Source organism: Chanodichthys erythropterus, chromosome 22 (assembly GCF_024489055.1).
Source record: "Chanodichthys erythropterus isolate Z2021 chromosome 22, ASM2448905v1, whole genome shotgun sequence".
Taxonomy (NCBI): Eukaryota; Metazoa; Chordata; class Actinopteri; order Cypriniformes; family Xenocyprididae; genus Chanodichthys; species Chanodichthys erythropterus.
In genome coordinates, this window is record NC_090242.1 from 5,881,669 (window position 1) to 5,896,005 (window position 14,337).

Here is a 14,337-nt window from a genome sequence, read left to right on the forward strand (position 1 = left end):
TAGATTTATAAGACCAAAGATTGCCCGTTCTATGTACTCAAATTGAATTATGTCTCGTGTTTAACCACTATAAGAGCCAGCGGCAAATCCCTGAGGCACTGGCCGAGATGAAGCTGTTCTCGGCGTTTACAGAAGCACTGAACGGCCGCTGACGCACTCCAGATCACATCTCCGAAAACGTCAAAACAAATTGTAAAATAGGCTCTGTTATTAAATATGAGTCACATATTTCAGGTCTAAACAAGTACATTCTTGCTTAAAAAACTATTAAAACTACAGTTCGTGGTACAAGGAGTAGTATTTGTAAAAATTACGGTTGATTTGATCGGCCGCCGTGACGGTCACTTCAAGCGGAGTGATACAAATGGTGAAAAGGCAGTAGGAGTGCTGTTATCACTGAAATATCGCATGGCTATCAGCCAATCAGATTCGAGAACCAGACAGAACTGTTATATATATATATATATATATATATATATATATATATATATATATATATATATAAATTTATTATTTTATTTTATTATTTTTTTTAAACAATGCAAAAGTTATTTCAAAATTATTTTCACAAGTTGAAATGTAGGAGTTAGGGTTCGGGACAGCCACCTCCAAATTGAAAGAACCCAATAAATGATGATTTTTATATATATTAAGCTTACTGATATTTTAAATATTATTGTGGAATTCAACAGATAATAGAAGGATCTTAGTAAAAATCTAAAATTTGAATACTTAAAGGTGCCATCAAACATTTTTTTACAAGATGTAATATAAGTCTAAGGTGTCCCCTGAATGTGTCTGTGAAGTTTCAGCTCAAAATACCAGATAGATTTTTTTTTAATTAATTTATTAACTGCCTATTTTGAGGCATAATTAGAAATGCGCCGATTCAGGCTGCTGCCCCTTTAATTCCTCACGCTCCCCGCCCCCTCCCAAGCTCTCGACTCTGTCATTGCATAAACAAAGTTCACACGGCTAATATAACCCTCAAAATGGATCTTTACAAAGTGTTCGTCATGCATACTGCATGTATGCATCGGATTATGTGAGTATTGTATTTATTTGGATGTTTACATTTGATTCTGAATGAGTTTGATAGTGCTCCATGGCTAACGGCTAATGATACACTGTTGGAGAGATTTATAAAGAATGAAGTTGTGTTTATGAATTATACAGACTGCAAATGTTTAATAATGAAAATAACGACGGCTCTTGTCTCCGTGAATACAGTAAGAAACGATGGTAACTTTAACCACATTTAACAGTACATTAGCAACATGCTAACAAAACATTTAGAAAGACAATTTACAAATATCACTAAAAATATCATATTATCATGGATCATGTCAGTCATTATCGCTCCATCTGCCATTTTTTGCTATTGTTCTAGTCTGTTGATTCACCTGTGCAGATCCAGACGTTAATACTGGCTGCCCTTGTCTAATGCCTTGAACATGATCTGGCATATGCAAATATTGGGGGCGTACATATTAATGATCCCGACTGTTACGTAACAGTCGGTGTTATGTTGAGATTCGCCTGTTCTTCACGGGTCTTTCAAAAAAATGAGATTTACATAAGAAGGAGGAAACAATGGAGTTTGAGACTCACTGTATGTCATTTCCATGTACTGACCTCTTGTTATTCAACTATGCCAAGATAAATTCAATTTTTTTAATTCTAGGGCACCTTTAAATGCTTTTTAAATGTGTTTTTTGGTTGTGGGACAGCAGTTTGCACCAATTCTGTAGAATATGTTGTGTTTATGTGAATAAAAGCCTAAATTCAATCTGTTCATCATATAAAGTGATCAAATATCTTGACAAGATTCATTTTATGATGCCTTTTATAACATTTTTATAACAGTTTTGGATCCCTGGGCTTTCAGTGGAAAGTAAGATATTAAAACTATCTTAATTTGTGTTTCGAAGGTTAACAAAAGTCTTATGGGTTTGGAACAACATTGTTTTCATTTTTGGGCGAACTATCCCGTTAAGCAAAGTTGTTGAAAGGCCCATATAAATGATGTCTGTTTGTGTGTGTATATATATATATTATATTTTATCTTTTCTAGATTTCAATTTCAGCGTTCTGTTGTCGAAGGATTCTCTTGCGTAAAAGTAACATAATATTGTAATGTATTTATACACACACACACACACACACACACACACACACACACACACACACACACACACAAATTTGTAAAATACTTATGGACCAAAATTATAAGGACTATAATTATAATTATGTTTCAGAATAGCAGAACCTTTTAGGCTGTTTATAATAAGACCGTGTGAAGGAGGTTGCATGACACATACTCGTTATAAGTGGTGGTTGAGCTCGGAAGACGGATCCATTTCATTCACAGGGGTGTTCACGCGCACAGCGCGTCTCAGAGCAGCACTCTGCGCCATGACCGAGCGGGATATCACCACTTTCACACTGCTACCGACGACCACCGACCAGAAAGACCCTAAACACAATTCTCTGCAAAAACTCTACTGCAGGAATGGAGGATACCATCTCCGGATCCAACCCAACGGAACTGTGGACGCGAGTCGACAAGATAACGACGTTTACAGTTAGTATGCTGTATACATATCTGTTTGAAGCATACTTGACTACCTGAGATTCTCTTGCGTATTTTCTAACACAGAGCAAAATGTAAAAAAAATATCAGAATAGGTAGCTGGCCGCACACTGAGTTCAATGAAGACTCAAGACAAAAATATCTATGAAATAATGATAAAAACGCGTGTAAATTAGGCGAACATATGTAATAGCTACATATTACTAAACAAATAAAATGTAGGCTAATTAATTTCACGGAAAAGAATAGAAAAATGTTAGGCCTGCCTGTGAATCGTGTTACTTATTGTTACCTTACCATATACAGTAAAAATAATCACATAATGTAACAGCAATATAAATGTTTTATTATTGTTTTATGACAGCTCTTTTGAAGGTAAAAGCTGTGAAAGCAGGATTGGTGGCCATCAGGGGTCACGAGACTGGACTATACCTGGCAATGGATAAATGTGGAAAACTTTATGGCACTGTAAGTCTAAACAAATTCACATATAACTTTTAAAACTAATATTTCCATTCCTAACACCTCTGTTGATAGGAGTTCTTTAAACGGGAGCATGATGTTTAAACTTGTTAAATTCCTGATCTCTGATTCATTAAAATGATGCTTGTAAGGAACTGTGTAACACACCTCTAATCTCTGTCCGGTGTGTGTCAGGCCATGCTGAACGATGAGTGTTACTTCATTGAGAAGATGGAGGAGAACCACTACAACACATACCGTTCACAGAGGTATCAGGAGAATGGAGACTGGTACGTGGGGATCAAAAAGAACGGACGGACAAAAAATGGCTCCAAAACGCACAAGGGCCAAAATGCAATCTACTTCCTGCCAATTCCAGTGGATGGCAGCATGCAGTAACGTTTTGGCTTGTCGAGGCCCTCAAAACAACTCGAGCACTATAAGACAATGCTTAGATAGCCATTGTATATTTATAATATATCACTCTATATATAAAAATAAAAGTTATATTTATTTTTTATATTTATTTTATATTCTTTTGTCTGTACCGGTGAATGTAAAGAACATTTTTTAAATATTACTATTGTATTGTTTTCAACCAGTACAAGTATTTTGATATCATTGGAGCCTTTGATATAGAAATGTTTTAAGAAATATAATGTCTGATCCTTTCCTATGTAAATAGGCTACTGTATATTTAGGCTGTACAAAAGGATTGAAATTTATCTCATAGCTTCACTGTCACTGTGAAAAGTACTTTCAATAGTGCAACAATAAATCATTTTAACCATTTAACATCAAATAAAAGGCAATAAAACTGATATTTTTGTTAACACATTATGGTTTTATTTGGTATTATTTATAATAATTGTGAATTTTAAATAATAAAATCCTCACTCCACACTGTTAACTCATATTTAAATGATTAGAATACATACATGCATATATACATGTACAGTGCACAGCATAAATGAGTAAACCCCCTCTGAAACATCTGAAAGTCAGCAATTACTCAATTACTTAGAAGACATGTTAGGGTTCTTTAGAGATATAATGTTCCAACAAGTCTGCTTAATTACCAAAGAAGCCAAAGTCAAAATTATTCAGGAAAATAAGATTTTCTTATCAAGGTGATAAAATATTGTTTAGCAAAAATGAGTACACCCTCCTAAAAGTTACTAAATAAACCAAAATGAAAATATTCTGGTGTATGTTTAAGACAATGTTTGATCAACAGGTAAGTATGTTGAACCAAAACATTTAAAGAGAAGTCATTTCTTGACAATTAAAAGTGTTATATAGCCCACTGAAGCATGGAAGCACTTGGGAGAGAACTGTCAGGAGACTTCTTTCTTAGCACAAAAGAGGACAGTGGTACAAGAGGATTACCAAATCATTGTTTTAAGTGTGAAAATATAGCACACAGAAATTCAAAAACAATGGACTTGTGACAAGGCCCCTGAAATAATCAGGCCTTAATTTTAAGCTTTCATTTAGCGATGAGGGATTTTTTTTTTTTTGCTAGACAAAGAGCAGGAGAAATACCAAGCGAGTGTCTCAGTGTAACGAAGTGGGACTGAGGCAGAGATCCAAATGCAGCATTTTATTAAAGTAGAGTGGTCGTACAGGCAGGGTCAAAACGGGAACAAACAGGAACAGTAAGGAACAGGCAGAATCATAGTCAGGGTACAGGCAGTAGATCGAGGCAGGCGGATATCATACACAGAACGCTATACCACGCAAGGGTCAGGACAGGCAGCAACGGGTCAAGAAACAGGAACAGGCAGCAACGGAAACAGGAACAGGCAGACAGGAATATAAACGCTCAGCGATGATACACTGGGTAATCAAGACCTCGCGGTGAGGTGGTGTGAGTGAAAGTCCTTTATAGTCCTGTTAATGTACTGCAGCTGGGTGTGGTGATTAGTGATAGTGATTGGTGGAGTGAGTGCAGGTGATTGACAGAGAGGATTATGGGTAATGAAGTCCGGGAACTGACAGGAACAGACGGTGATCATGACACTCAGAGCCAGCAAAAGCTATGAAAAGAGTGACTTTATCTCACAGAGTAAGATGCAGCCTGCAGAAATGTCATGCATGGTTGTTGTTCTCTCTGGAACTACCTACTGTAGTCAAAGCACAATAAAGTCATTTCCAAAGCTCATATTTACAAAATATATAGGTGCTGGTCATATAATTAGAATATCATCAAAAAGTTGATTTCTTTCACTAAATCCATTCAGAAAAGAGAAACTTGTATATTATATTCATTCATTACACACAGACTGATATATTTCAAATGTTTATTTCTTTTAATTTTGATGATTATAACTGACAACTAAGGAAAATCCCAAATTCAGTATCTCAGAAAATTAGAATATTACTTAAGACCAATACAAAGAAAGGATTTTTAGAAATCTTGGCCAACTGAAAAGTATGAACATGAAAAGTATGAGCATGTACAGCACTTAATATTCAGTTGGGGCTCCTTTTGCCTGAATTACTGCAGCAATGCGGCGTGGCATGGAGTCGATCAGTCTGTGGCACTGCTCAGGTGTTATGAGAGCCCAGGTTGCACTGATAGTGGCCTTCAGTTCTTCTGCATTGTTGGGTCTGGAATATCACATCTTCCTCTTCACAATACCCCATAGATTTTCTATGGGGTTAAGGTCAGGTGAGTTTGCTGGCCAATTAAGAACAGGGATACCATGGTCTTTAAACCAGGTACTGGTAGCTTTTGCACTGTGTGCAGGTGCCAAGTCCTGTCGGAAAATGAAATCTGCATCTCCATAAAGTTGGTCAGCAGCAGGAAGTGCTCTAAAACTCCCTGGTATACGGCTGTGTTGACCTTGGATCTCAGAAAACACAGTGGACCAACACCAGCAGATGACATGGCACCCCAAACCATCTCTGACTGAGGAAACTTTACACTGGACCTCAAGCAACGTGGATTGTGTGCCTCTCCTCTCTTCCTCCAGACTCTGGGACCCTGATTTCCATAGGAAATGCAAAATTTACTTCATCAGAGAACATAACTTTGGACCACTCAGCAGCAGTCCAGTCCTTTCAGTGGTAGTAAAGCTCTTATATAGGGATGTATGAGTGCTGAAGGTGTGAGGGAGTTGTGCTTTATCAATGCTGTCATGAATTCACACACCACTGTGTAATTTAATACACAAACTTGAAACAAATGATGTTACCCTTTCCTCATTCCCTGCATTGTTGGGCATTTTTTTCAACATGAGACAATGAGGATATGCATTCTCCCAAGGTGAAAAACCTTCTGTGGACATGTATTGCACTCAATCTTAACACTCTTGAGCGCCTGAGGGATTCTGTAGAGACAAGTTGAGCAACACTCCCCATTGAAGATCAGGGCATTTAAGGAGCTCATCATCCAGGAGTTAAACAGGACACATGTGACAATTTGTCATGAACTTGTACACTCTGTGCCAAGAGGGGTCAGAGCAGTATGATTCAAAATTATGGAGGGCATACTAAGTACTAGAATATTATACATTTGTTGAACTAAATCTAGGGTGTACTCATATCTGCAATCCTTAAATTAAACAAAATTTGTTAATTTACTTCTTTTATGGCTTAATTTAAGTTTCAGTAATTTTAGTACATCAGTTAGTTGCCAGTTTAATTTTTATATTTATTTTATTTCAGCTTTATTTCAATGCTTTATCTCAACATCTTGGTGCAGATACCACGGCACACCTTCAGGGGTCTAGTGGAGTCCATGCCTCGATGGGTCAGGGCTGTTTTTGCAGCAAAAGTGGGACCAACACAATATTAGGAAGGTGGTCATAATGTTACGCCTGAAATCTCAATAGTGATGATCAACAATTGTAATTCAATAAAAATATGAACTCTGAACCATATGACAGATAAATAACAGTGACAACAACAGAAGCATCATAAATCAAGCCGGTTAATGCAAAGCAATAATCATTTATGTATAATAGTTACTAGATAATTTTTTTAAGCTGCAGTGCATGCTGGGAACTGGCACAGCATTGCTGAATGTAAAATTGTTTGTTCAGATAACTCAATTTGGAGAGTTGAGACAATGTTTGAACAAGTTTTGAACAAATAATTGAGAATCTAAGCTAGGTCAACTTTTGTTAGCAACATGTTTCTTAGTTAACTCAAGATAATAAACTGATTCATCCCAAATAATCTTTATTCATGCTATTTTAACATTTGTTAGAAGAAAGTGTTGCTAACATTTTTTTTTTACCCTACTTAGACTGAGATTAACAGGCATGCAGCTCAAGTTACAGAGAAATAATCGGACTGATTTAAATTTTATTTTGTTTATTTGTGCATTAAATTACCACTTGTTCAATCATTGCACTCAAACACAGAGGATATGATCCTTTAAGATGATCAAACCAATTATTATTGAATAATCGTGGATTGGCTGGAAATATGTCATGTTTCAATGTGATCTAATTATTGATGATTGCATTGTAAAGTAAATGCAAACAGTATTGTTTAATACAACAAGTTTCCCCCAAACCTTTAAGCCAAACCCGTCCAAAATAGACTTTAGTTGTAATTAATATTTTAAGCTTTGTCTAATTCTATGTGGTCTGTTGTTTGTGATGTATTACTGCAGTTCTGCAATAAAATAAGTTGATTAGACTCTATAGCTAATACACATACAGTATATTTAAATCGCGAAATATGCATCTGAATATTATGACACCTTTTGTCTTTGTTTCACAATACTCAAATAATGATTGTAAACTGAGGTTGTGTCTTTTAGAAGAAGTATCTGGGGTGAATGCATAAATAAATCACAGCAATCCGCTGCTATGGACACAGCCGTTGATTTGAAGCTTGATAAAGGTCTATAATATGATGTAGAATTCATCAGGATAAATTGTTATGAGCATAACACAGACTGTACTTTCCCCAACAGATGGCAGTAATGTATCTAATTAGCCACTTTTCAGTTGACTTGAGCTGAAAATGGCAGCGCTCCACACATTTCAGAGTAACCTCAGAATATATTACCGAGACTTTCTTGTAAGAGTTTCAGTGTAAATTATTTCCAGGTTGCAGATTGATATTTAGTATGGGCAAAAATGCAGATGGTGGGCTGTCTTGCTCATATAAGGTGCCTCACTACCTTTATAGGACAGCTGAAGCAAATGGCCAGTTTCAGCAGTAATGGTAGGAAATGAGACCCCCTTCTGTTAAAAGTTGAAGAATTAAATAAAGTCCAAGAACTGTTTTAATGCAAATCTGCGAGGTTAAACGACAAACACACACACATCATCAAACAAACAGATGTACGATTGCATATCCACCCACACAAACACAAGGGAGAGCTCTCTCTCTCTCTCTCTCACACACACACACACACACACACACACACACACACACACACACACACACACACACACACACACACACACACACACACACACACACACACACACACACACAGCCCTGCACCCTGGCCTCCAGCCTTTGGGGCCATGGTTGGAGCAGGAAGGGAGCCATTCACTGTAAACTGAACAAGCAACAGCTTCCTCTGGGACTCCCCCGGCGCAACTGCAGCCAAGATACCAGCATTATAAAGCACTTTGACAGACCTCTGTCAAAGCGGAAGACAAATCCTTTAAAAATTGTACAAACACTCCTTCATTACCTCAAGTACACACACACACACTTGCAAAGTGCCTCTGGGGGAGTCTTCAAACTTTCATCTCAAACCGGAGTGTGTTGTTGACATTTGCATGAATGCATGTGTGTGCGGCTTTACTTTTCTACCTTGCTGTTGTTCAGCCGCCGTCCATCCAGGACGGAAAGAGGGGATGCATGCCGGTCAGCTGATTCCCCTGTAATTAAAGACTGCTTTCCATCTGCTGAAACACTTTGCAACGTCCCGGGCGGCTGCAAAAGCTATGAGGCTGAAGGGGGGAGGATACGAAGAGGATGGAGGGAGGAAGAAAGAAAGGGGGACATTGGGGTAGAATGGAGAATTCCTTACGGTGTGCCTCGCATGCTTGCGGTAGGGCCGCGGAGAGCGGCTTATTAGGATCCAGGCCTTCTAGTTTTCAGAACTGCAGTTCTGAGCTGTGTGGACACATTCTTCAGATAAAGCATTCTTTAAACCTTCGTTTATACTGATATCACTAGGATGTAGTCTGGGGGACAACTGGAGAACGTTGTGCCCTGTTTACACTAGTATTAAGATGCATTTTAGTCAATCGGATTATAAGTGGTTAAGCTAAATACAGGTGTAAATGGGGCAAAAACGCAAGATTGCTTTCGCAGTGTAAACGCTCATGTGGTCGAATGTGTTCGAACAGCCACAAAAGATCATCTACTGACTTAATGTTTATGGGATTTAAACTTTGTTGGATGAAGACCCAAGTGTGGTTTAAAGATGGAAAAATGTACCAAGCACAATGTTCTCTCACTGATTTCTAACACATACTCACAGCGTTCGGCCAGTCTTGTGGCTGTCAGAGCAGAAACGAAAGCTGTGGCTCTCCGTATGCTTTCCGTCATTTCCAGGCGTGTACATTTGTAAAAAGCTTATATTGTCCATTAGATTGAAAGAAAACCCATACATTTACCCACCCATAGACCCTCCCCTCTGAGAAATCAGGAGAGAAGTGGTTGAAAGTGGACAAAAGAGACAGATTAAAACACCATATTTTTGTAGGCCAACCCAGAAGGGTTCCCTCAAAAAAAATCCTAATAGGATTTTTCCAATTGGCTTTTGAATTATTGCAGAAAATAAGCTCTGTGACCAAAATGATAACCATCACAAATGAACACAACTTGTATGAATTTTGAAGCCTAAATACAATCAGCAGAAATTTACATGTTCTGCGTGATGACGTTTAATGTCCCATTTAGCCACATGTTAGCAACTGCTTTTTTCAAGAAAAAGCTTTAAGAAATCACAAGGCGGTGTTACTGATCTATTGTATGTTGTAGAATAAAACATGAAAATTTTTTGAGCTTGTGTTCACAACAGATCTTATTTCAGACATTTAAACCCTTTGACTTCAGGACGATGGAACTTGAAGTGCTAAAACTCATTTCCGGGGTTTGACCGACAAAAATACACCATCCCTGCAGCACTCTATAGGACTCGTTAATAGCAAACTCATTAATATTTTATCCCAGGTCACAGGATTTTTTTTTCTAGCAGTGCTGTATAGTTAAGTAGTCATAGTAATATTCACAGTGAGATGGTAAAATTCATGTTAAAATCATATTATGTCTGGCTATCGAGCAGACTTACTCGTCATGCATCTTTTTCAGTGAATTTCTAGAATAACAGTTTGTGCATGTGCAACACTCACCATCACAATGCTTCTGGGGTGATTCCCATGTTATTAGGTCAGTGTCTCGACTTTTGTCCCAACTATTATTAATTAATTTAAACAATAAACAAAATCATAAGATAAGATGAAGGGGAACAAAAACATAAAACAGGAAATGGTGTCACAGAGAGGACCCCTGTAGACCTCCATGACTGTGTGAGTGTCAAGGTCAATAAGAAGTCTCTTAAAAAATCAGATAATTTGACCTTTTTATGGCATGGCATGGTTAGTTCAGCCTGTAAAATGTTATGTGGTGCTCTTATACGTCATTGACCCTGTTTCTATGCTGTTGCTTCTGGGTGGTTGGTAGGGTGCACTGTAAAAAGGGTAACTAAAGTGTTGTTAAGTTTAGGCATTGGGTAGGATTAAGAATGTAGAATAAGGTCATGTAGAATAAGACATTAATATGTGTTTGAAAAGTACTAATAAACAGCCAATATTCTAATAATATGCAAGCTAATAAGCAACTAGTTAAAAGTGGTTACCTTCAATTATTACCTTAACTCTTTCCCCACCATTGATGGAATTTTCCAGCTTTACGTGTTTTCACTGTTATACAGTAGGGGGTGCTATTATGCATCTTCTGAAAGAGTGCAGAACCTCCGGATCAAAACACAAGTGAAGAAGCAGCTCTTTCACTGTCGAGGAAAGAGTTAAAGAGCTATTTCTACCTGATTTAACCCATAAAAATGAGTTTGTTGCTATAAATTAATGTATTTAGGTTGATTTAGTGATGTTAAATAATAGTTTTGAACCAATTAAAGGCGCAATATGTACGATTTTTGCAGTAAAATATACAAAAACCACTAGGCCAGTGTTATATATTTTGTTCACTTGAGTACTTACAATATCCCAAATGTTTCCAACTATTTGTAAATTATGAGAAAATTGTAATTTTAACCAAGGCTCCAGACGTGTGAGGACCTGTCAATGGCGTCACACCCGCGTTACCCTCGGTTTCCAGTTTTATTTCGTAGAAACCATGGAAACACCAAAGACGCTTTAATATTTACATGTTTTAATAGACAAGGGAACAACTGTTTTGTTACATTTATAGACAGAAAACTAATTGTTGTTGTATAGCTCAACACTTTTAATCTTATTGTTTAAATCAATTTTCTTGATTTTTTTTTGCAAGTAGCAAGTACCAAAAACACAGTTTTGTGAAATGGCTAAAACAGCATAATCAGATGCAGCTTTATTTTTAGTAACAGTAATACAGCATTTTCTCCATCATACAATACGTTTTAAAACTAATTACATGCCATTTATCAACACAAGCCATCCATTATTGAATATGATATTCTAAAATGGATCTATCTTACTGCAGTGTGTAACAGTGTCTCACAGCAGCCGCCGAGCGAACTCACAGAGTAACGTTATAACATCATTTTCAACACACTCAAATGTCTCTAATATGATAAACAGAGCTGTGTTACCTCATACTCATGACCGGAAAAGCGGAAGCGGCGCCGGCGACTGTGTCATAATAAAAGTCCCGCTGCTCGTGAGGCATGAGTTGATCAATCGCTCCAGCTCCTCGTTCAGCTCCACTCGCTCCTGCTCTGCTTCATACTACAGTAATGTTAATAATCTCATCCATGAACATGATTTCTTCCCGAGTCCTATCCCGATTGTTTCTACCAGCTGTGATGTAAAGACCACATGTCCCAAGATTGCACTCAAACTTGCCGTCATCAAGCTATGCCTTTGTTTTGAATAGGCTTCTAGCGGCCAGAAAATTTTACATATTGTACATTTAATATAGATGTTACCATATTCTTCTATGTTTTTCTAGTGTTTTTGGCCAGTGAAACATACTGAATTGACCCTATTATGTACTTGACAAATATTCCAGGTCTTATTGCAAACAAATGTTCTTGGTGAACATTATGAATATTTTATCAAAATCTAATAACTTTCTCTCCATCTGAAATGACTTCTTTGCTTTTCAGTTGACATCATCAAGCCCAAGTATTTTTCAATTCCTTCCTTCCAACCACCTGTCATATTAACCACTTTTCACGATCCAATCAATTTCTGATGGAAATAATCAACACCCACCATACAATCTAAAAATGCTGGGTTAAAAATAACAAGCTTGGGTTGAAAATGAACAAAGCCAGTGAATGGGTTGTTTTGACCCAGCGGTTAATTAATCAATGTTTATCTTTTGATTACCACTGTTGCCTCTAGTAATTATGTGTCTGACTTTTAATTTTCAACCTATTTTGGGTTCATTTTAAGCCAGCCATATAGTAAATTTTAATCAATAGTTGAGTTAAAACTACCCAGCAGGTTGGTCAAACATTTAACCCAACCACTAGGTTAAAACAATTGCTGGGTTTGTACATATTTAACCCTACTTGGGTTGTCTTTAACCCAGCATTTTTTAGTGTATGCTTTCTTCTCCATTCAAAATATGTACGAATATATAAATAAAATGAATTGTGAAGCTTTTATGATGACTGATTACAGCGAGCGAAGCACACCAAATAACTTCATTGTAACTGAAAAAACGAAGAAGAAAAAATAAATTTGAAAATAAACTTTCTTGTGTAATACAGGACCTGCCAGATTAGAAATGTTGGGCCAAACTGTACTGAAAAATGCAATATACATAGATATATGAATGATGATTTCATAAACCTGACATTTTACGCAATCTGACATCCTTAAATTAAAAAAATGATACAGAACAGAAATGAACTGACTATATTCGGTGGAAACTGATGTCCTTCATCTGTGCTTAGTACTGGTGTATTTACTGCTCAGTGTGTTGGTCACCTTTTCCTCTTCCTGTGAGAGGGTGTGAGATATCAGTCAGATTTCCATAACAACCAGAATCCCAGCTAGCCCACCACATTCTCATTTGTCACACCTCCCATTCTTATCCACATAACTGACCGCTTCATTGACGGAAAGAGCTAAAAAAAGACTCTCACCCTCTGAAATATCTAAAAATGAGTGTGGTGTTACGATAACAAATACATGGCAGCTGTACTCTCCCTTTGTGCGTCACACTAACCAAACGAGGCTCTCGGCAGGATGCGTTCTCGATATTCCCATGATGTGATACAGCTCAAGCTACTACATCCCCATCCAGAAGTACAGGAAGTCCACCTCCTGTCTTTCGTACTGATTATAAATCCTCTTGGCAGGAGAGTGTGAATGGAATATTACAATCTTTTATCCCTGTCCCATTTCTTTGATGAGCTGTAATACATCCTCAGGAAATAGGATATTGACATTAGCTTCAATAATTAAGTGGCCGTCAGAGAGATCGATCTCATCTAAACTGCTCTCTTATGTGATGTGTGCTGAAGAGTTTTATTTTTGGCATGAAATTGGGTCATATAGATGTTATGATAATCAATTTTTTTTTTTTTTTTTTTTTGCACAGAATCCCAGTCACTGGGGTTTGGGAAAATGGTCTTAAACTAGGCTAATTTAAGGAATAACCTAATACAGTGTTTCTCAACTGTGGTCCACCGTTCTAAGTAGGTCGCAGAGTGTGCAGTTAAAGAAACAACATCAAAAAAAAAAAAAAAAAAAATTCTAAATGTTTTTCTGATGTGAGACTTTTATTTTGACAAACATGCGTGAACGCTGTTGACACTTCTATCAGACGCACTTAAGTAAAGAGTGCCTGAGAAAAATGCTTTGTCCCTATTCAGTATCAGCGATCAGATGTTGTCAGGCTATTTGTCAGTGTCATTATTCTAATTTTATTTTCATTGCTTGTTATGAAGTCTCTCACCTCAGTAAAATGAACTTTCCTGTCCTTTCAGTCGTTATACTGTGCTTGTAGAGTGTGCAAATGTGGCGGCGTGCACTGTAAGTCATGAAATAAAAGTCATGTATTAGCTGGAAAGACTATAGAGTACTTCCTTTGGCGGGGACTTTAGACGTCATCATGAC

General features: G+C 37.3%; 1 protein-coding gene across 1 annotated transcript; it reads left to right on the forward strand.

Moving 5' to 3' along the window:
- The first annotated feature begins 2,332 nt into the window (after positions 1-2,332).
- fgf1b (fibroblast growth factor 1b) lies at positions 2,333-3,857 on the forward strand. Its single transcript, XM_067376405.1, has 3 exons — positions 2,333-2,584; positions 2,958-3,061; positions 3,251-3,857. The coding sequence occupies exons 1-3, from the start codon at positions 2,416-2,418 to the stop codon at positions 3,452-3,454; spliced, it is 477 nt and encodes a 158-aa protein (XP_067232506.1). The 5' UTR covers positions 2,333-2,415; the 3' UTR covers positions 3,455-3,857.
- The last annotated feature ends 10,480 nt before the right edge of the window (positions 3,858-14,337 follow it).